Below are 22,406 nucleotides of genomic sequence, written 5' to 3'. Positions count from 1 at the left end.
CCACCACCGCCCCCCACGTCTTCCCAGACAGCAGGCCCGTGTCCCCCACTTGCAGGACTGGGGCAGGCCAACTTCCTGCCACCCGCTGTAGCGTCTGTGGCCCAGTGGGATTCTCTTTCTCTTGTCTGCCATGGTGCGAGGTGTCCACATCCCCTCCAAGGTTTGAGCTGTGAGAACACCAGAAACTCCAAGGGGGGCAAGGAGTTGTGAAAGCTGGCCCTGCCTCTCAGCAGAGTTTCATCTCTTTGGGCTTCCCTGTCCACTCCCTGCATCACTCTGCCTACCTCTAGGCTCCTGCCTCTGCCATTCTACAACTCCAGACCAAGCCAGACCAAAACCTTTTATTCATTTCCCTTCAGTTCAGAAGAGTCTTGATTTAAAAAAAAAAAAAAAAAAAATTTTTTTTTTTAAAAGAACTTTACTAAAATTTAAGGAAAAAACCCACAGGAAGTGAACAAAGAAAATATATCGTGTGCTACTCAATGGATGTAATACAGATTTCTGGTTCTGAGCAAGGAAACACTTGATGAGGCTTCCCTTCTGAGGTAACTCCATTCTGACACTGAAGACCCAGGATAACCTCCAAGGCCCCCTTCCCATCCCCTCCCCCTGCCATCTTATCTTTCTAGCGTTAGGCTGTGGTAGGAATCCTTTTGTCCCCTCTGAGGACAAACATCTCCCACATGATGGAACCAAACCCTTTCACTCTGGTTCACTTCTCTCAGGGTCTGAGGGACCCACCAGTCTATATCCATGTCGAAGTGCAAACTTTGCTCCCACTTTATTTAGCCTATAGTAGTTTTCAACCCTGGGTGCCCATTAGAATCACCTGGAGAGCTTTATTAACAATGCTGGGCCGCCCCCCAGAGACACTGCTTTCACTGGTATTGTAAAAAGCAAACCAAGTGATTCTGACATGCACTGAGGTGAGAGCCACTCAGCAGCCCTCTCCAAGTTCCCAACTTGCTCTCTCCTGGAGTTCTCTCAGCTACCCCCCCTGAGCACACCCCCACACACATTTAGGGACCAAGTTTTTAAAATATGAAGTCCTCTAAAGCATTCATACAATTCCCAACATACAAACCTCAAAATGAGACTTGCATACAGATGCTTCAGATGGCCCATTCTTTCCCAGAGTCTCCAAGGCTAGCTGGCTCTCAGCTGTAGGTAAGCTGGGCAGAAATAGTGTGGCTTGGCCAAGAGAGAGCCTGATTCCTGGCAGGCGCGGAGGAACATCAGATTTGCGCTGCCAGAGCCTGTCTCTATTTACCGCCCGCCCCCCAGCACACTGCCCCCCTCCGCTCTAGTGCTGGAAAAGGAATTTGTCATTCTCAGGGAGGAAGATGGGCCTGAATGAGCAGCGGAGGCCTGCGCAGGAGGACACGAACGGTGGAGATCGGGGCAGCTGTGCCCACGCAACCAAACCATTGATTGCTGTGTTGTCTGGGGGGATGCAGTGCGAATGCTGAGGGGGATGGAGGAGGGGAGGATCTGTGACTCCCGGATGCTCAAATGTTTTCTGACTTGAAGAGTTCAGACCCAATTTGCCCCATGAGCTCTGCTCCCCTGTCCCACGCCAACACCCACGTGCGCACACACGCATGCACGCACATGCACGGTGTCCTTCAGAGCGGCAGTTAAGTCCTCCCCAGCTTGGAGGAATGCAGGAGAGGGAGAGGTCACTGAGTTCCTCCTCTTTCATGTCACCTACTGGCAACCTGCGGCCGGCTTCTAGAAGCGGCATAGGCAGGAAAAGGAAGCGAAAGGGGCTCTGGCCTGCTCCTCCTTGCCCAGGAGCAAAGCCAGCCACTGCAGTCCTGCTGTGAGGTAATGCCTGGCGCCGCCTGTGTGTTCCTGCAGGTTGAGACAGATTCGGGCCGGGTGGGGTGGCAGCCCCAGCTGTGAAGGGCATGCAGGGAGAACAACACTACAACTGGCTGCCAGTGCCCCAGCACCTCCCCACTAGGCCATGGGGGCTTGGGGTCAGGTGGGCATCCTGGCCTCATCTCTCCCCTTGGCTCCCTTGCTCCCCTGGAAGAGTATTCCGTCAAGAACTCTGTGGGCTGGGTGAGATGTGGAGGGCCAGGCCTGGCCTCCCCGGGTCTCTGATCCCCTCTGCCCAGGTGTTGAGGACCTGCCGAGACGGGTTCAGAGGCGCCAGAGAGAAACCAGCTGGAGCCAGGGCCTGGCACCCAGCCCCCCACTTCCCAAGCCCTCTCCTGCCCTGGCTGCAGTTGCACCAAGGCTCTCATTAGCAGCTGCCCCCGCCTGGGCGCGGAGCATGCTTTGGGCATTTGCCATGAGGTGGTTGGGAATTTTGCAACAGCCTCCAAAAGGGCCGGGAAGGGAGAATGGGCTTCTCTGCCATCCACTGCCCCTTCACCACAGGTTAAGTCAAGAAGGCAGGAGAAAAAATGTCAAGTCTCAGCAGCATCTGTGGTACCTAGCAAGACGGAGACAGGGCTCCCACGCCCCCATCTCTCTGGCCTATAGTTCTGACCAGCCTGAGAGCCATCACTCACTCCCCCTGTGCCCCTGGAATTGAGCCACAGGTTTTGGCCCTGGCCACAAATCGTCCGTAGAGACAGGTGACACGCACGGAACACATGAGGGTTTGGGTCTGGGTGCTCAGCTGGCAATTACCCAGCTCTCCTAAGAAAGCCCCGAGGACACCATGCTGTCTGGAAGGCCATCTCTTTTGCTCCTTGGCCTCTGGTACCTTGGAGACCCACTCCCTGAACCCAGTCTGGTGTGACCGACAGGCCACGGTCTTCTTGAGTTAACCTGGGAGTGGAAGCCCAGGCCTCCTCAGAGGCAGAGGCACCTGGGATGTAGAGGTGGAACCAAGCTCCCACCCTGGGAGGCGGGAGGTGGCAGCCATGCCAGGTGGGAGGCAGCTCTTGGGCAGAGGTGAGGACAGGAGTCCCCCATCTGGTCCTGCTCTTGGCTCAGACGTGCCCTTCCTGGGGTGGGGACAGGTGCAGGTGAGGACTGTGCGGGGGGAACTTGACAAAAGCGATGGCAGCCAGCTCCTTGCAGAATTCCTCAAGAACCACCACGCCCTGGAGGAGAGTCTGGTGGTCCAGCCTGAGGGAGACAGCATGTGGGTCATAGCTGGGAGGCAGCAGGAGCATACCCAGGATGACAACCCAGTGTCCATGAGGTACATCCCAATGGCAGACACCTCTGAGGGAAGATGGGAGTTCGGCAACGGGCCCTCTTTGCCCCCTGGCCTGTGCTCCTCCCACTTCCCTTGATCACTCTGCCCTCCCACCCCAGGGTCCATCCTTGGGCACCACTTCCCTCGGTTACTTACTGCTCCCCGGGGACCTGACCCATCAGCTGCTTGCGTACCAGGAGCAGTTTGCCTGGGAACTGAGGTACTCTCTGAATTCTCTGCATCAAGTCCCCGATCACCTAGAGCAGGAATGAGACAGGACTGAGGGGGGCAGTGGTGACACTCATGCAGGGTCCCCTAGCTCTGCAGTACCGTGGCAGGGGAGGGGCCGTGTGCCTGTGCCTTCCCCTGGCGCTGGCCAGGGTTCCCACTCCTGTAGCCCCCCACCCCCGTCCCACTGCCCTCCCTTCCTGCACCACCAGCGACACACGCCCTTCGGCTCCAGCATCCTTACCCTGACAAGCACAGAGAACAGACTCCTGCACCCAGGGGCCAGGTTGATGTAGGGATCCAGGAGATACTCATGGATAAGGGGGTGGGGGAAGAGGGCAAGCCGGGACAGGACTGAGGTCACTTGCAGGTTCAGGCTGTATGGCTGTAGGGAACACAGTGGACAAGCTGAGGGTTGGCAGGGGGCGGTGAGCATTTTTGCACTCCCCCAGCCAGGCGCCTGGCCAGTGTGAACGTGTGCGGGGGTGGGAGTCTCACGTGATGTGTGTGTGTCATGGATTCCCTGGGGCTGAGGGCCAGAACATGTTAGGGCGTGTGGAGCAGAGGCAAGATGGGGCTTCCCGCCTGGAGAATGGAGAGGGGAGGGGTTGGGGGAAGGAGAGTGTGGAGCTGAAGAACCAAAGAGGGCTCGACCCCCAGGGCCAGGCCACTCTCCTGAAGGACTCCAGAGGCAAACTGCCTCGAGTTTTCCTGTGGGCCCTCACCTTGTAACCTTGTAGCCAGGGCCCAGTCCTGTTGACTACCTGTTCCAAAATCCGGGACATGCGGTCAAACAGCATTCGGAGGAAGTGACCCTCAAAGAAAGGCCGTTCAGGCTCATGGGGGTCCAGGGGTGTGGGACCGAGGGGCCAGCCCCAAGGGGAGACTCGGGAGCTGCACTCCTGGAACTGAAACAGAAGTGAGAGTTGAGGAGGTGAGCCCAGTGGTCAGGAGGCACCCACAGGCAGAGGAAGCCATGTGGGAAGGATACACTCGAGGTTCTTGGCCGGAGCAGGGAAGAGAGAGAGATCACAGAGGGAGAAGGTGGAATTTATCAATACCACGGCTTTGAGGAATGAGAAGTGGATGTTGGCAGAAGCTTCAACACTTACCAGTCCATAAGCATCGTGGACGTACGTGTCATATCCAGTCTCCTCTAGGAAAGCTGAGGTCTTGGCTTCCTCGGGAACCAGGCAGAGGAAACTGAGAGACAGGACCCTAGGTGTGGAGGGGCTCCGGCTGGGCTGCTCTGTCTTTCCCTTCCCCCTCTCCAGCTCTGAGGGAACACTCCCTCCTGGGCTGCCCCTCATCGGGGCTATGGCCAAAGATAGAACAAACAAACCTCAAGTGACTTAGATTTCCTGACCAGCTCCCTACCTGTTGACGATCTCGGTCACTGCTGTTTTGCCATCTGAGTTGGTGGCAGGGGCTGGGGGAGGCTTTGCAGAGGGTTGAAAGCTGGAGTTGAGGAAGCCGTCCGTGAAGTAGGGGTCTTCCTCCAGATCTCTGTGGCCAGGGCAGACGAGTGGTACCAAGGAATAAATGAATAAGTGTGGGGGTACTGAGGGCCGTAATGGGTCCTGGGCAGCCTGAGGCTTCCCAGAGGAACAAGGTTTCACTTACAGGGTGTCCTCGTAGCTCTCGGGCTCAGGGGAGCCTCGGGCCACATAATGGCGGCCCTCGAGGTTGCAGAGGACCAGGCTGCGGAGGACCTGCTCGTGTGGCTTCTGGAGCAGCTCCTCAAACAGCCGCAGCGTGGTGATGCTGATCTGGGTAAGAAAGGGTCAGCAGGCGTACCTAGGAATTGCTCACTCGGATAAGAAAGATCAGACAGCAGGGTTTGGGGGGAGTGGGTGGGTGCTGGTCTAGGAGCCAGGAGTCTGCCTGGTGCTGGTTCTGTTACTAATTTGATGTGTGCTATCGGGTAAGCCAACTGGCTTTTCTGTGTCTCAGTTTCCATGTTTGCAAAACGGAATATCGGCCTCACCTAGCTCAGAGTGGCTGTAAGCCTCAAACAAGCCAAATGAATATGAAATAGGTCTGGAAAATATCAAGTCACATGGCAAGTATGCGATCACAGAAAACTATGTGACAAAAGCAGTCTGGCCGCCATGACCATGTCACTGTTGGGGGCGCAGGTAGGAGTTCCAATGCCTCAAGGTAAGCTAACGACAGTGGGAAGAAGCATGCAGGAAATCCCTTGGGCAGGGGTTGATGGGAGGCAGTAGGATAAGCCCCCTCCTGCCCCACCTCACCTCATCAGAGAGGTGATCGCAGTGCCCGATGAGGTGAGCGCACAGAGTGCGGGGGCCATCTTCGGGGGCTGCGGGCTGCGGGTCTGCACCCAGGAGGAAAGCCACAGCCTCTCGCAGCAGCGCAGGGGAGCGGAGCTGGCGCAGCATGGCCGTGAGCAAGGCGGTGGAGGTCAGCACACTCTGCTCAGAACTACAGGGAGACAGGGGCACCTGGTGGCTTAGTCAGTTAGCGTCTGGACAACTGGACAACTGTCAGTGCAGAGCCTGCTTGGGATTCTCTCTCCCTCTCTCTCTCTCTCTGTCCCTCTCCTGCTCGCTCGTACTCCCTCTCTTTCAAAAGAAATAAATAAATAAACTTAAAAAAAAAAAAAAAAAAACTACAGGGAAAGAGCACTGAGCCAGGCCTGGGGTCTGAAAGCCAGACGGGGGACGTAAGACCAAAGAGGCAGCTAGGAGTGAATGAATGTGGTGCTGACAGAACCCCTTCCTGGTTTCCTTACATCTTGGCTTACATTTCTCGCTCCCTAGCCCTCCTGAGGTCCTAGAGTCCCGGAGCGGGAGGACTTTGTCAGCCCATGTGGCTCTGAGCCACGTGTGTCAGGGGGCCAAACCTGGCAAACATTAACCATGGAGCCCACAGACCCATGTGACTCTGGCCAAGGAGGTCCCTGGCCTTAGGGACAGGAAAAGGTTTGGTGGGGAGGGGCAGCTGGATCCAGACCATGGCCATGCCCAAGGGGACTGGACATAAACTTACACATGCAGGAGGTGGGGCTGCAGAATCTCCATGAATAATTTCTCAGCTACAGCCTTTGCCAAGGCGTCTGCAACCACCTAGGTGCCAAAGAGCATGTATTAAACACATTTTACCCCACGAGTGCTTTCCACTGAGAAACAACTGTGTCCTTGCACAGTGTCTAACATAACAGGCAGACCTGGGGCCCTAGTTCCTGAAAGACCTACTTGTTCCTCAAGGTGGATGCAGTGAAGAGAGTGGGGTGAACCGCGGGGCACCCCCACAGAGAGCCCTGTTGATGTCCGCCCCTGCTCACCACGTGTGCCTCTGTGATGAGGTGGTCGCAGTAATCAAACCAGCCCAAAAAGGCAGCCAAGGCGTCCTTGCCAGGGAAGGAAGCCTCATCAGACGGGGCACTGGGCAACCTGAAGGGGGAAGCAAGAAAGGAGCTGGGAGGCCTGCCTCAGGTACCTTCTGGAATCTGGGCCCCTTCTCCCTGCAACCACTGTTGCTGGGAGATCAGGTACAGAAGCAAAAGTGGTGTTTTCCTCAAGGGAAAGCTGGGATGGGCTGGGTTGGGCTATACCCTCAGGAAGAGGGTGGCCAGCAGGGGTCCCCATCCCTCCTGGGAAATCAGAGGAGTGGCTACCAGAGGACAGGGAGGGCTGCTAGCCACTGAAGATGTAGCCCTGCTTTCCCTGGCCAAGTGCCTACCTCCAGCTGATGCCCTCTAAAGCGGCAATGTCTGCGGGGTCCAGGAAGGTGGGCATGGACTGGTACAGCTGGCAGAGGTGCTCGACGATGGCAGGGCAGCATGGGCTGCTGTGCACCAGGTAGGTGGCAGCTGCCTGTGAAGCCACACTTACCAGGAGCAGCAGGTTCTCCTGGGCCTTCAGAGCCACCCGACCTTTCTAGGGGTAGGGGTACAACTTCAGGGACATACATCTGAGCCCCCAGATCCCCTCCCAGCAGTTCACCCTCCCCACCCCTGCCCACTCTGTGTGCAGCTAGCACCTTGCTCTTGCACAACCCGATCAGAGAGGTGATCAGGTTGCTTTCCCCAACTCCTCCATCTGGCTCCTCCGTCTCAGCAGGCAGCTGGGCGGTCAAGGCCTGGGCCTTACAGGGACTCAGGTCAGGAGACTTGCTGTGGGGGTGGTCCTTGTCTTGGATGCTGGCTGCCTCTCTAGGCAGGGTGATGGGTTCTTTGGATGACTTCTTCCTACTGACAATCTTTTTACCCTGCAAAGAAGGTTGCATGAGGCCAGCTCATGGTACAGACCATTCCCCATGATGCCCCCTTGGGAATACAGGCTGCACACTGGCTGGCAGGGCCTCGGCGTGGAGCTAGAGAGGAAGCCGCCTAGGTGCCTGAGTACCTGCTCCATCCTCTACTTCCTCAGAAGGGCCACAGGGGTCTGCCCTGGGGTCTGGGCCCTCCCGCTTCTGTTCCCCACAGAGGTGCTCACTTCCAGGATGTAGGTGAGCAGGGCTGGATCCTGTTGGATCTTGGAGCAGAGAACAGTGGTGAACTGCACCTCCTCCTTTTCTGTTTGGGATCCAGGAACTGTCCCACCAAGTCGGAGAAGCTTCTAGAAGGGAGGCAAGATAGAAACAGAAGGGAATGGGGTAGCAGGGAAGAGAAGGGCTTGACCCTCAGACACCCCTTAGTTTCTTGGTCCCTCACCTGCACAGGCCTGTGGACATTGAGGTAATGCAGGAGGGGGTGCTGCACCTGGGCCAGAACCTTGCTGAAGAACTGGAACACCTGCTGTCGCATGCCTGGGGGGTACTGGGGGTCAAGGAACAGAGTGCCCATCAGCAGATGAAGCCATGACCATCACCTGGAGTGCTCCTCCCCCATGGGCCATAGCACAATCCTCCCTTCTGTCACTGCTCAGAGGGCGCCTTTTCTGCAAGCCTCCTTCCTTCACTTCCTGGAGATACTACAGGTTTGCTTCCAGAGCACTACAATCAAGTGAGTATTGCAATAGGTGAATATCGCGATAAAGCAAGTCAAATTAATTTTTTGGTTTCCTGGTGAACATAAAAGCTGTGTCTACACTATACTATAGTCTATTAAGTGTGAAATTGTCTTATATCTAAAAAGCAATGTACATGATCTTAACTTAAAAATACTTTATTGCTAAAAAATGCTAACCATCATCCACGCTTCCAGCGAGTCATAATCTTTTTGCCGGTGGAGGGTCTTGACCCTATGTCGGTGGCTGCCGACTGATCAGGGCGGTGGTTGCTGAAGGTCGGGGTGGCTGCGGCAATTCCTGAAAATAATACAATGAAATCTGCCGTGTTGATCGAGTCTTCCGATTTCCCTGCAGCCCGCGATGCTGTTTCATAGCACTTTACTCACAACAAAACTTCTTTCAAAATTGGAGTCAAGCCTCTCAAACCCTGCCGCTGCTCTATCGACTGAGTTTATGTCATGTTCTGACCCCTCTGTTGTCATTTCAAGCATCTTCATAGCATCTCCACCAGGAGTAGCTCCCACCTCAAGAAACCATAGTCTTTGCTCATCCAGAAGGAGTAACTCCTCATCCGTTCAAGTCTGCTCACGAGACGGCGGCAATTCAGTGCCATATCCAGGCTCCTCTTCCAGTCCCGGCTCTCTCGCCGTTCCCCCCGACACACACCCACAGACACCTCCGCCACCACAGTCCGGAAGCCCTCACGGTCCTCCATGGGGGCTGCGATCGAATTCTTCCAAACTTCTGTTCATGTTGCTATTTTGACCTCTTCCCGTGAGTCACGAATGATCTTAATGGCACCTAGAATGGTGACTCCTTTCCAGAAGGTTTCAATTTACCTTGCCCAGATCCATCAGAGGAATCCCTGTCTGCGGCAGCCATAGCCTTACAACATGCATTTCTTAAATAATAAGACTTGAAAGTTGAAATGACTCCTTGACCCATGGGCTGCAGAATGGATGCTGTGTGAGCAAGCACAAAGACCACGTTCACCTCGTTGTCCATCTCCATCAGCGCTCATGGGTGACCCGTGCACTGTCAGCGAGCAGTGGACTTACAACACTCAGTGAGCAGAAGTGTGGTCATTCAGGCTTTGTTGTTCCATGTACAGAGCACAGGCAGAGTGGATGGATTTAGCATCATCCTTATGGGCCCTCGGCCTTCCAGAATAGTAAATGAGCACTGGCTTCACTTGAAGTCACCAGCTGCCTGTCCTTTGAAGCTTTGAAGCCAGGCATTGACTTTGCCTCTGTAGCTGTGAAAGTCCTAGGTGGCATCTTCTTCCAACAGAGGCTGCTTCACTACGTTGTAAACCTGTTGTTCAGTGTCACCATCCTCATGAATTATCTGAGCCGGATCTTCTGGAGAACCTGCGGCAGCTTCCACATCAGCTCCTGCTGCTTCGCCTTGCACCTTGATGTCACGGAGATAGCTTCTGTCCTCAGACCTCGTCAACCAACCTCTGCCAGCCTCAGACTTTTCTCCTGCAGCTTCCTCACCTCTCTCAGCCTTCACAGAATTGAAGAGAGTCAGGACGTGCTGGATTAGGCTTTGGTTTAACAGAATGTTGTGGCTGGTTTGATCTTCTATGCAGACCACCCACATTTTCTCAGTAACAGCAACAGGGCTGCTTTGCTGTCTTATCATTCGTGTGTTCACCGGAAAGCACTTTTAATTTCCTTCAAGAACTTTTCCTTCCCATTCACAACCTGGCTAACTGCTCGGTGCGAGAGGCCCAGCTTTTGGTCTATCTCAGCTTTCAACGTGCCTTCTTCACTAAGCTTAATCATTTCTAACTTTTGATTTAGAAACATGCAACTCTTACTTTCACTTGAATATGTAGAGGCCATTATAGGGTTATTAATTGGCCGAATTTCAACATTGTTGTGTTTCAGGGAATAGGGAGCCCCAAGGGAAGGGAGAGAGATGGGGAGTGGCTGGTAGGTGGAGCAGTCTTACATGGGCACTGTCTGTGGTGCCCCCAATTATAATACCAACATCAAAGATCACTGATCCCAGATCGCCATAACAGATATAATAACGAAGTTTCAAATATTATAAGAATTACCAAAATGTGACACAGAGACACGAAATGAACAAATGCTGTTGGAAAAATGGCGCCAATAGACTTTCTCAACGCAGCACTGCCATAATCCTTCAACTTGTAAAACATGCAGTATTTGTGAAGCACAGTCAAGTGCAGTGCAATAAAACGAAGTCTGCCTGTATGAAACTGGCCTCCCCTGCACTGCCAATTCCCCGTCCCGCTTTATTTTTCTCCATGACCTTGTCATTGTTGAATATACTGCATGCAGGCTCCTCTTATTATCCACCACTCTCTGACTAGAATTTTTGTCTGTTTTAATCACTGCTGTGTCCCCAGCACCTAGGACCCTGCCTGGCACATGGCTGATTCTTAGTACATCTTCACTGAATGAATGCTGACAGTAATGGGAGCATTTCCTCAACCTAGGTGACGGGAGGACAGGTGGAAGAGCCTGGAACACAGGGGCTCCAGTTTGGGTGGAAAGTTCCAGGGGCACCCCAGGGTCCTGCCCACCTCAGCCTTGCCCAGCGTGCACAGGGTCTCCAGGATTTTGTGCTGCAGCAGGTATTCCAGACAGGGCCCTGCCTCGCCAGCTGCTGTCTGCTGCCTCTCCTCGTAGACCAGGATGTCCAACATCTGCCTCAGCCGCCAGGGAATATCTGTTTTCTTGGCGGGGGTGTTTTCATCTAATAGAGATTCAGGAGACAAAGGTGGGGGGGAAAGAGGGGACTCTGTGTTGAGGGGGTCAAGCCCACAGTCCCCCCCCCCGGAAACACTGGGGGGGGGGCGGAGGGTAAACCTGGAGTAAGGCCAGGTTAACAGTTTGCTTCAAAGACCAAAGGAAATGGAAGTTAGCACTTGGTGCCTCTATATTTAACAAGACAAAAGATCTTTTAGGGACACCTGGGTGGCTCAGTTGCTTAAGGGTCTGACTTTGGTTTTGGCTCAGGTCATGATCTCACAGTTCATAGGTTCAAGTCCCACGTCGGGCTCTGCGCTGACAGTGTGGAGCCTGCTTGGGATCCTCTCTCTGCCCCTCCCCTGCTCACTTGCTCATTCTCTCTCTCTCTCTCTCTCTCAAAATAAATAAAATAAACATTAAAAAAATTACAAAAAAGTGGCATCATTTTTTCTCCAAACTCTGGGACATACAGAAGGGTACACTACCCAGGCTGCAGGCCAGCTCTGGGCCAAAGTGACAAGCCATGGGCTTAGGGGTCTCTGTCACATAATGTAGAAGCTGTCTTCTAGCAGCTTCCTGAGAGGTAACCTCCTGTCCTCTTTACACTCACAGGAGACAGTACTCCATTTTTTACAAGGCAGAAAAAAGTCCATGCACAACCACAGGTTCGGAGGCAAAGCAGTTTCACTGTGCGAAGGTCTTGGTGGAGAAGCTGGGGCTTTTGTAGTCAGAGTCTCAGACGGAGTGTTCTTGTAAAACTAGTTTTGATGCTTTGGGACTGGCCTTGGAGCACCCCCTAGCTTTTCTCAAAAGCATTGGCTTTTGAGCAACTTGGCTCACCTCCCCCACATCTGCACCTCTGGTCTAGGTACTGTTCAGGAAATGAATGGATGGGGTCAGATGAAACCTCAGGTGGACCTGAGTCAGTTCTGGATCTTTTCCCACTGTCCTGATAGATTGGGGCTCTCTGTCAAGAGATGTTCAGTCTAAAAGGTACAGACTTGGGGCACCTGGGTGGCTCAGTCGGTTGAGCGTCCAACTTCAGCTCAGGTCACGATCTCGCGGTCCATGAGTTCGAGCCCCGCGTCGGGCTCTGAGCTGATGGCTCAGAGCCTGGAGCCTGCTTCCATTCTGTGTCTCCCCCTCTCTCTGCCCCTCCCCCGTTCATGCTCTGTCTCTCTCTGTCTCAAAAATAAATAAAACGTTAAAAAAAAATTAAAAAAAAAATAAGTAAAAGGTACAGACTTCCAGTTAAAAAATAAGTAAGTCCTGGGAATGTTAAGTACAGCATGGTGACTATAGTTAATGTACTGTATATTTAAAAACTGCTAAGAGTAGATCTTAAAAGTTCTCATCACAAGAAAAAAAATTGGTAACTATACAGGGTGATGGATATTAACTAGACTTATTGTGATGATAATTTCACAACATATTCATACATTGAATCAGTATGTTGTATATCTGAGTTATATGATATGTTACATCAATTATATCTCAATAAAAAAGGGACTTCAGTTTAATTTTTTTAATAGCTAATGACATTTCTGATTCCTTTTAAAAATATTTATTTATTTTGGGGGAGAGCGTAAACAGGGGAGGGGCAGAGACGGGGACAGAGGATCTGATGCTGGCTCTGTGCTGACAGGCTGATAGCAGCAAGCCCGATGTGGGGCTTGAACCCACAAACTACAAGATCATGACCTGAGCCAAAGTCAGATGTGCAAATGACTGAGCCACACAGATGCCCCTCTGATTCTTTTTTTTTTCATGTTTATTTATTTTGAGAGAGAGAGAGCAGGGGAGGGGCAGAGAGAAAGAGAGGGAGAGAGAGCAAGAGAGAGAGTGAGAGTGAGGGGGGGGGAGGGAGGAAGAGAGAATCCTAAGCAGGCTCTGTGCTGTCAGCACAGAGCCCAATGTGGGGCTCAATCTCAGGAACCATGAGATCATGACATGATCCGAAATCACGAGTCAGACACTCAACCGACTAAGCCACCCAGGTGCCCCCAAAGATCTTCAGTTTAAAGCAATTGTTCTCAACTGGGGGCGATTTTGCCCCCAGGAACATTTGGCAATTTTTGGAGACATTTATGGTTATCACAATGGGTAGGAGGTGCTACTGGTGTCCAGTGGGTAGAGGCCAGAGCTGCTGCTAAACACGCACCCCCAAAAGCTCCCCCCCCCACAACAAAGAATGATTAAGTCCAATGTCAACAGTACCAAGATTCAGAAACGTGATTTAAAAGGACTTTTAGGGGTCCCTCAGAGTGTCCAAAGACTGCTTTTTAATTTCTTGGGCTGGCTCAGGCTGGAAATAAAGTCTTTAGGAAAGATGTAGACTGGAATCAAACCCTAGTCTGAACCAGGAGGTAGAAAGCCAGGGATGCAGGACAGGGTTACCTGGCCACCAGTGTGTATCTGCCAATACCAACATATCGACTACAGAGCAGCCAATCAGATTCCGCCCCTCAGAAAGCCATCCTGATGGGCCCAGATTACCCGAGGCTCTGGCTCTCAGCTAGGGGAGAAGGACACAGGCACGTTACATGCCTGGACTTCAGTTCTCCTCCTACCCTAGATTTCTATAAGGGAAATGCCCTCTAAGTCAGCTCAGGGAAAAGAGGAACAGGTACCTGGGGACTAAAGGCCTGGACGTCTGCAGAGCTGGAAGCTAGGGGCAAGTGGGGCTCAACCTCTGCCTTGCAGTGTCAGGCCAGTGAGATGCCCAACTTCCTAGTCCCCACTCCTACTTCACTCGGCTCCTCTCCCAAAAGGTCAGGGTGGGGCCAGCCCCCAGTCTGAACTCCTCGGCAGCAGTTGTCACCTTATCCAGGACACCTGCATCTCTGCCTTGCGTGGTGACCCTGCCTACACCTTCCTCCCCACTCCCTGCAGGAGTCCCCCGTCCAAGGGGAAGCAGGCCCCACCTGTGCTTTCAATGTAGTAGTGCGTGATGCCCTTCCAGTGCTCCACAAAGGCCTCCAGCAGGTCAATGCTGGGCTCCCGCTGTGGAGAGAGCAGAGACACACAGCCTAAGTAGCCACCACAGTGATCACGGGCTCCGCTGCCACCATCACCCATCAGAACAGATGTTCCACCATTTACCAAGTGTTGGGTCAGTGCTAGGCCCTGGAGGAAGCACTGTGATCCAGGTTCTCAAAGGGAACAATAACACATTTTCCCCAGGACAATCTCTTGGCACCTCTCCTGGACCCCCTCTGTCCTGGAAATGCTGTACTCCTGCTACATGTCATGATTCCACAGTCCCTGTCCTGGAAGAGCTAAGAATGTTGGTGGGGGAAACAGACACAGAAACAGATCCTCTCAAGACAGTTACACTACAATAGAAAGACACAGAGGAAAACAGTGAAGCGTCCCCAAAATAACAAAATAAAAATGATACACGTGGAAAACATGGCAGAGACAAAGCTTTTAGGTCCCTCTCAATCTGAGAGTCTGCAAAAATCTGTGTTCAAGGCCACTGAAAGGCTTCGTTCAACCAGATGGGTAACGTTAGCATAATATTAATAAAGTGCCTTACTTACAACATGCTTGCGTCTTTTATCCAAGGCTGAGAACTGCTGGAGGAGTTAGGGGTGCACAGCCTGAAGCCCCAGGGAATTCTATTCCCATTGTGAGCAAGCCCCAAACCTCTCCCTTTTCCAGAAGTGATCTCTCCATCTCTACACTGAGAGTAGCTTTGAATTGATAACTACTTTCTCTGAAAACTCCAAAAAAGAGCATTTGTTCCCTTTTCTTGCGGAGTAAATGACTACAGGAGAAAAATGCACAAATAATCCCTTACCACAGATGCTCATTTCTACCTCTCCATCTCTGCTCAGGCCACTCCTTTACCCCGGAAGCCCTGCATCCCCCTACGCTTGCCTAGATCCTAACAGTCACCAGTGAGGTCCGGCTAAGGGCCACCAGCTCCAGAAAGGCCTTGCCAGAGTTCTTGGACACATCTTTCTCTAACCTCACACTTTACTACATCATAGAACTGACAGTCTACTCCTTATTTATTCAGTATCTTTTGAGTGCCCACTGTGTACAAGATGCTATGCTAGACGCTATAAGCAATATAAGGATGTTGAAGACCCAGTGCCAGGGAGAAGAGAATATAAAACCACCCTGAATAACTCAGCTACAGGAAGTTGCATGAGGACACAGGAGAGATGGAACATGATCTCTGGGAAAAGAGAACTGGAACAGAGAAGGCTTTACTGAGGTTACCCTTGAACTAAAACTTGAAGAACAGGGTCCGAGTTCAACAGTTCGAGATGAAGGAAAGACATTTCCTGCAGAAGGAACTCTGCACAGAGTGTCTGGGACAAGGATGGGTTGATGAGTGTATGTGTCCCTGTACATCAAGCCACCAAGTCAGGATTGTTTTTTGCAGGCAGTGGGGGGCAGTCAACGACATCTTCTGAGCAGTGTTCCAGGCAGGGTCATCTGGCAGTTTTGTGTAGGAGATGAAGGCAGGAAGAATGGTTGGGAGGCCATTAAGATAGGAGAAAGAAGCAGTAACACTGAATCAGAGGCCCTGAAACGCTCCCAGACAACCTTGTCTTCTTTCAAAGTTAGCTGTGGGGGGCATGACTCTTACTGGAGTGGCACCTCCAGTAAGTCATTCCAAACACACTTTCCACATGAATTGACTGCATCTTACCACGTCCTGTGTGATACTATTATTGCTGGATTAGTGCTCACCTCTTCTACCAGACTGTGAGCTCCCTGAGGGCTCGGGTTCTGTGTTTTCTACCTCTGCCTGCTCCTAAAGGGCTCTGCACATAGTGACTACTCATTCATATGTACTAAATAGCTCAGCAAACTCCTTAACACCTCCTTTCCATAGTTTCTTGTCTCTTGGAAAGCCCCCTGCTCCTTGACCAGCACTATAATTATCTCACTTTTCTGTGATGGGCTCTCATCTAGTCTCAAAATTCATTGATAGTCTCCTAAAACCTTGAGCTGGACTTACATTAGAAAAGAACAATTGGGTAAGAGGAGAACCCAGAGAACACAGACTGTTAGCAAACTGTAACGGATTGTCACAAAACAGACTGTTGGAAGAAAGCAAGGGAATCTACTATTAGTTATCATAACTCCAAAGGAACTATACCACATGATGATCTTTACTATCTTCGTTAATGATAACAAAGATGTTTTTTTAAAAGAACCATAAGGATTGCTATTCTGTTTTGTCAGAAGAGGGCAGGAAGGAGCACTCTCCCTCCTTATAACAAGGAGTCAAGCAACTTGCTGGGGTCCTAACCTGGTGACACAGCCAGGGTAAGGGCTATGCCCTGATCTGGGGGGTAGAGAGCAAAAGAGGGGCTCCTATATCTCCTGACAGCTATACTGGGTCAGCCAAACTTCTCCAGAATTGTCTATATATTGTATACTCAGGAGCAGAAGATCACTTGCCTAAAAATATCTCCCTTGACCACCAGTACCCCCTCCAGCCACTGATGCAGAAATTCCCTCATTGGAAGCATTAGAAATTCACTTCTCAAAACTAAGGCTCTCTCTGGCCCACCTACCCACGCTGCCCATGGAGCTTTCCCTGACAGGTATGAAGTAGTTTGTCACATCACTTTCTAAGATGACAGCTGTCTTGATAGGAGACAAGGAGGAGCGGAAGAAGAGATCATTTTAGAACCCCTCCCAAGGGGGGCTGCCCTGGAAGCACCTGGACATCAGGAAGGGCAGGGCTGGGGACAGGAGGAGAGGCAGGAGGAGAAGCTTTTCACTTTCTTCACAAATCTCATTAAGGCTGAGCCTGTTCCCATGTACAATAAGCTCTGTTTTGGGGGGGGGGGTGCGTTGAGGAGAAAGGAGGTGAAACACAAGTCTTTCTCCAGAGCAACTCTGATACAATATACTAAACCGATCAATTAGAGGAGGACTTCTACTTTGAGACAAAAGAACTGTTAACTCTACAGACAGATTCTTGGCAGGGTTGCTTTAAACAGAAGGCCTCTGGCCTACCCTATCCACACTGCACTTTTATCTCACTGAATGAAGTGAACCCGCCTGTGACCAGCCTTCAACTCCCAACAGAAAATGGCAAAAACACAAACTCTTCCTCACATGGCTGCCCCAAGGCCCCACCAGGCTGGCCTCTCCTGACTCAAGGTCAACCTGGCTCGGCTGGTGTGGTGCGGCTAGTGTGGTGGGAGATAACATTCCGTATACAGCCCCTGGGCCCTGCTGTTTCCTGGGCCAGGCACCCACCCACCTCTGGGTTGTGTATACACGGTCAGGGCTTGGGCCATCTAGGCCGGGACTTCTCAAGTGGAGGCTGAGAGACACGCGCCTGACTAAGGTCCTGGGGTTGTCTGGAGGCTCAGAAGGAGGGCAAGGGACGTCTATTTTTCAAGCCCAGGTGGCCAGGAAGGGAGGAGCGTGGGCCGAGGAGGAAGGCGAACAGCCTGGGGAGGGGACTTTGGGGAAGAAACTCTTGGGTGACAAGGGAGCCCTCTGGCACAGAAGAGTTGGGGAACTGGGAGCGAACTGGGAACGGGGAGCAGGAAAAAGAGACAGGAAGCCATTTGGGGAGAAGGGTTAGGGGCTGGGGCGATACGGAGAGGGGCTGGAAGTCGGTGCGATTGGGAAAGAAGCCACGCGAAGCAGGAGTGCTGTGCGGGGGGGGGGGGGGGGAGGCGACGGGGGAGAGAGGAGGCCGGGGAAAGGGCGCCGCGGCCTGGGTGGGGGTCCCTTCCCCGAGGCGGGCCCGCTTCCTCCGCCCGCCCGCCCGCCGGATCCTCCCCCGGTCCCGCGCCCGCCCTTCCGGCCTAGGCCCCGCGCGCCCCGGCCTCCCCCGCCTCACCGCCCCCACGGCCTCCTGCAGCAGCGCTCCGAGCCGGCTCAGCATGTTGGCGGCCCGGCCCAGCCCGGCTCGGCTGGGCTCCTGGGCGGCGGCGGGCGGCGGCGGCGGCAGCGGCGGCGGAGCTCACAGGCGGAGCGCGGCCCGGGAGGCGCGGCGAGGAGGCGGGGCCCTGCCTGGCCCGCCCCGCCTCGGCCCGCCGGGGCTACCGCTGCCCACCGCCCCAGCCCCGGCCCGGCCTGGCCCGGCCCGGCCCGGCGTGGTCGGGAAGGAGGCCGGGCGCCGACGTATTTCGCCCGTGGAGAGCCAGGGGGGACGCTGAAGCCCGGCGTCGCAGCGGAGGGGCGCCTTCAAGTGCTGCCAGGGCTCCCTGGGGAGCCAGATGGCAGCGAGAAGGGCGAGTGGGACCGGGAGGTTTCTTCCTCCCGAGGAAGACAGGCTTAAGAACGTCTGTGGATCCTGTAAGTCTCCAGATGCCCCTACCCCCGCCCTCTGCCCAACACAGTAGCCACTGGCCGCATGAGGCTGTGGAGCCCTGAAACAAACGCGCTAGGCCTGATTGAGATGTGCCGAAGGTCAAGTACACCTCGGATTCTGAAGACTTAGTACACAAAGAAAATGTAAAATAGCTCTCTGATGATGTTTGATGTTGATTACCTGTTGAAATCGTAATATATTAGATATATTGGGTTAAACGGACTAGATTATTAAAATTAATTTCCCTTGTTGCTTGTTCCTTTAAGTGGATACACCACTGGTGCAGAGGTTCTGCAGAGGAAGCGACAACTGGCCCGGTTGCCCTTCTAGCAGCACCAAGGAAAGAAACAGAAGATGGGTCTCCCATGTTGAGGCGCCCCCTACCAGGGCAAGGTGAGCCCAAGAATTACACAGGCAGAACCCTCAACAAGAGCAGGGTTTCCTGGAACGTCTGGAGCAGCAACTCTTGACAGTTTAAAGCCCATTTTCCCTACCACCTCCACCTCCAACCCTCAGGAATGGAAAGATCTTTCTGAGAAGAGGGCTGATATCTGTTCAAAATGTATTTCTACTGACCACTGACATCTGATGAGAGGGTGAGGGGTAGCCTCTATCACAAAGCTGTAGGACCTAGAGCTGGGGGGAGGGGGTCTTGGGGCTTCACCGCACTAGCCCTGCCTTTTGGGCTCCATTTACCAGTCAGGCTGAGGCCCAGGAGACAACGACCTGTCCAGAGATGGCTGTGTACCCTGGAGTGGAGCCTGGAGTCCAGGCTAAGTCACGAGGGGGGGGGGGGGCAGGGTTCTGCCCATCCCATCCAGAGCTGGCATTTGGATCTCAGTTCTCTGACAACTGCTTGGGAAAAAGAGACCTTTTAAAATAGTCCATCTGCAAATGGGCCCCTGTGAGGAGCCCTATGGGAAAGAAGAGGAAGCTTTCAGGCCAGAATGTGTAAGAACAAAGGGAAGAAACAAGCCTGTTGTGTACAGAGAGGCCACCTGGAGAGGTGGAGACCTGAGTCCAGTCCTGCACTGTTTTTCTGGGCCAGCTTCCTCATAGGTAAGGGAAGCAGCTGAATGGATTAAATCAGCTTTCCCCAAGAAACTCTGGGATATAGTGAAAGTGCATCAGGAATTCATAACCTTTCATTTGGCTTCACTTTAAAAATTTTGTCTTAGAACTTCTAATAAATGTTAGCGGAAACGTGTTATATGCCAAAAGTGTTAGAGCCCACTGATGTACAGTTGACCCTTGAATAACATGGGTTTGAACCGTACAGGTCTGCTTATACATGCATTTTTTTAGATACAGTGCAACACTCTATCTGTAATTTCTCATCCTTAAGATTTTTTCTTTTTAAAAAAAATTTTAAAAGGTTTTTTATGTGTGTTTTTGTTTTTTGTTTTAATGTTTATTATTTTTGAGAGAGAGAGAGCACACGTGGGGGAAAGGAAGAGAGAGAGAGGGAGACACAGTATCCAAAGCAGGCTCCAGGCTCTGAGCTGTCAGCACAGAACCCAATGTGGGGCTCCAACTCAGGAACCGTGAGATCATGACCTAAGCCGAAGTCGGACACTTAACTGACTGAACCACCCAGGTGCCCTTATTTTTTTGGTGTGTGTGTGTGTGTGTGTGTGTGTGTGTGTGTGTATGTGTTTGTAATCTCTGCACCCAATGTGGGGCTAAAACTCACAATCCCAAGATCAAGAGTTGCATGCTCTTTTGACCAAGACAGCCAAGTACTCCTCTCCCTTGTGATTTTCTTAATATTTTCTTTTCTCTAGCTTACTTTACTCTAAGGATACAGTATATGGTGCATATAACATACAAAACATGTGTTCATTAACTGTTTTATGTTAGTAAGCCTTCTGGTCAACAGGCTATTAGCAGTTAGATTTGGGGGCAGTAAGAAGTTGTATGTGGATCTTCGACTGCACGGAGGAGACAGCACCCCTAACCTGCATGCTGTTCAAGGGTCAACTGTAGTTAAAGTCTGACAGATTAGCTCATTGGGGAGAAGACCTTTGAATAAAGCCTTTCCTCCTGTCAGTTTAAATGAGGGTGGAAGGCTATTGGAGGGTGAATAGTTTTAAATGTAAAAGTCACTTAAGCCCTGATTCAAGAAGAGGGGGCATGGACACTGCCACTCGATGGGAGGAATGAGAATGGATTTGTGTGCATTTTTAAACCACCACAATTTTGTAACTACTTATCTGTATGAATCAGGATTTTCCTGATACTATGCAGCCAAATGCAACAAAAAAGGGCAACTGTCATATACAAATCTCAAAAATTTTTATTCATCAGAGCTTCTTTGTTCTCACTCATTTTTATAATTAACTATAAAATTCAATTTATAAATGTATTCCAATTACTAATAATAAGATGTAATTTTTACTTTTTTAATGTTTTTATTTAATTTTGAGAGAGTGTGAGCAGGGGAGGGGCAGAGAGAGAGGGGAAAAGAGGATCCGAAGCAGGCTCTGCACTGACAGCAGAGCATGATGCAGAGCTCAAACCCACGAACCGTGATACCATGACCTGAGCCAAAGCCAGAGGCTTAACTGACTAAGCCACCCAGGTGCCCCCAAGATACACTTTTTGAAAAAAGTTTTGCAAACTGCTAAGTAATCATGAAGATTTTGTATCTGTTCATGTGCATGTGCCTGTTCATGTGCATGTGCATGTGCGTGTGTGTGTCGCAGGAAGAGGCACTGAGAGATTCTTCTAAGGTTTTGTTTTAGGGACCCACCTCCACTCCAGGTCTCCAAATCTCAGGAACTTAAAATCCTTTAGGTGTTAGCATGCAGTCTGCCCCACCAAAAGCATTTCCCAGTGAACTGTGATCAAACACTGCCTCAGCATCCCTTGGTGCTCAACACCCTGGGAGTTCCGTGGCCCTGAGGATGCTGGCCTTGTCACCACTGAATCTCTAATGCTGGAACAGGGTAAGCCCTCCAAACATTGGTTGAACACCTAAAACTGGGTACTGGTGTTGGAGACTATTCTCTCTACGCCTCCTAGTCGGCCCTCCTTGCTACCCCTTGAGAGGGAACTACGTTGGGGAAAGTCCTGGGTTAACAGTGATGAAACTTGGATGTCTGTCTCCATTCTCCACTCATTCACTTACACGTACCTTCAGGCTTCGGCTGAACTCTTCTACAATTTTCTCATTGCCTAAAAGGATTAAAATGATCTATGCTGTTACCTCGCAGGTTGTTGAAAGGATAAAACCATGTTGTAGATGTATCAGAGCTTCTACAGCTTAAAATAATTGTCTGCATTGGAGGGATTCTTATCCCCTTTGCTTTTGTTTCAGCCAAAGGGGATAGAAACTCGTCTCAGGGGTAGCAGACTGGAATCAGGTTCCAGCTCTTAGGTTCACACTCCAGCTCACCTAGTCCTTCTGACTGCGCGCCTCTTTATGCACCCACATCTGGGTTCTGTTCTGGCCAGGTGAGCCCAGCCCCTCCCTTCAAGCACCCACACCTGAAGTTCTTCTGATCTTCCAACCTTCACCCCCTCCACCCACCTCCACACTCTGGTTCCCTGTCTACCCACCCCCCCCACCGGAGGCCTTGCTAAGTCAACCAAGACCATGTGACCCACCTCCTCCCTCAGCCTCCACTTAACCAGCCTTCCGCTAGATCTCACCCAGCATTTCTCCACTGATTGGTTTTCCCCGCCTGCTCTTCACAAGTCAGCTCACCGCCTACTCCTACACCATTGAACTTCTCTGTGTGTTTGGCCTCCCCATTGAACAGTGAGTATCTTAGGCCCCAGAGGGTGCATTCACGTCAGGTGTTGATGAGCTTGACTGCCAAGGTGAGTATATAGGGCCTCAGCAGAGGACAGACAAGCTTTCCTCCCAGCTGGCTCCTATATCAGGCTCCACAGTGTGACTTTCTGCCCTTCCTCCACACCACCATCACACAGCCCAGAAGAGGAGGCAGATGGGACCCTGCTATGCTAGCTCCTGCTTTTGAGGGCAGTGTGTGTGCTGTCCCCAC

General features: G+C 52.0%; 1 protein-coding gene and 1 long non-coding RNA gene across 6 annotated transcripts; one reads left to right on the top strand and one right to left on the bottom strand.

The window, feature by feature from the left end:
- Window positions 1-325: 325 nt before the first annotated feature.
- FHIP2B (FHF complex subunit HOOK interacting protein 2B) lies at window positions 326-18,022 on the bottom strand. Of its 5 annotated transcripts, none has more exons than XM_047091018.1 (17): window positions 17,923-18,022; window positions 14,018-14,096; window positions 10,925-11,097; window positions 8,067-8,171; window positions 7,849-7,971; window positions 7,394-7,621; window positions 7,094-7,290; window positions 6,696-6,804; window positions 6,401-6,477; window positions 5,644-5,833; window positions 5,012-5,157; window positions 4,766-4,894; window positions 4,501-4,606; window positions 4,114-4,296; window positions 3,633-3,773; window positions 3,317-3,417; window positions 326-3,087 (listed from the first exon to the last, which is right to left on the bottom strand). In XM_047091018.1, exons 1-17 carry the CDS (start codon window positions 17,965-17,967, stop codon window positions 2,949-2,951), a joined length of 2,271 nt encoding a protein of 756 aa, XP_046946974.1. In that variant the 5' UTR covers window positions 17,968-18,022; the 3' UTR covers window positions 326-2,948. The 5 variants fall into 5 exon arrangements, with proteins under 5 accessions (XP_046946974.1, XP_046946976.1, XP_046946975.1 ...); XM_047091020.1 differs by having other exon boundaries at window positions 4,153-4,296; XM_047091019.1 differs by having other exon boundaries at window positions 4,501-4,591.
- A 99-nt stretch (window positions 18,023-18,121) lies between these two features.
- Window positions 18,122-19,620, top strand: LOC124520443 (uncharacterized). The gene is made up of 2 exons (XR_006964319.1): window positions 18,122-18,380; window positions 18,663-19,620. It is a non-coding gene; the product is annotated as an uncharacterized LOC124520443 (long non-coding RNA).
- Window positions 19,621-22,406: the final 2,786 nt, after the last annotated feature.

Source organism: Lynx rufus, unplaced genomic scaffold (assembly GCF_022079265.1).
Source record: "Lynx rufus isolate CCGP_SWC_20201006 ecotype Redwood Valley unplaced genomic scaffold, mLynRuf1.p SCAF_3, whole genome shotgun sequence".
Taxonomy (NCBI): Eukaryota; Metazoa; Chordata; class Mammalia; order Carnivora; family Felidae; genus Lynx; species Lynx rufus.
This window is presented reverse-complemented; position numbering and strand designations above follow the sequence as displayed.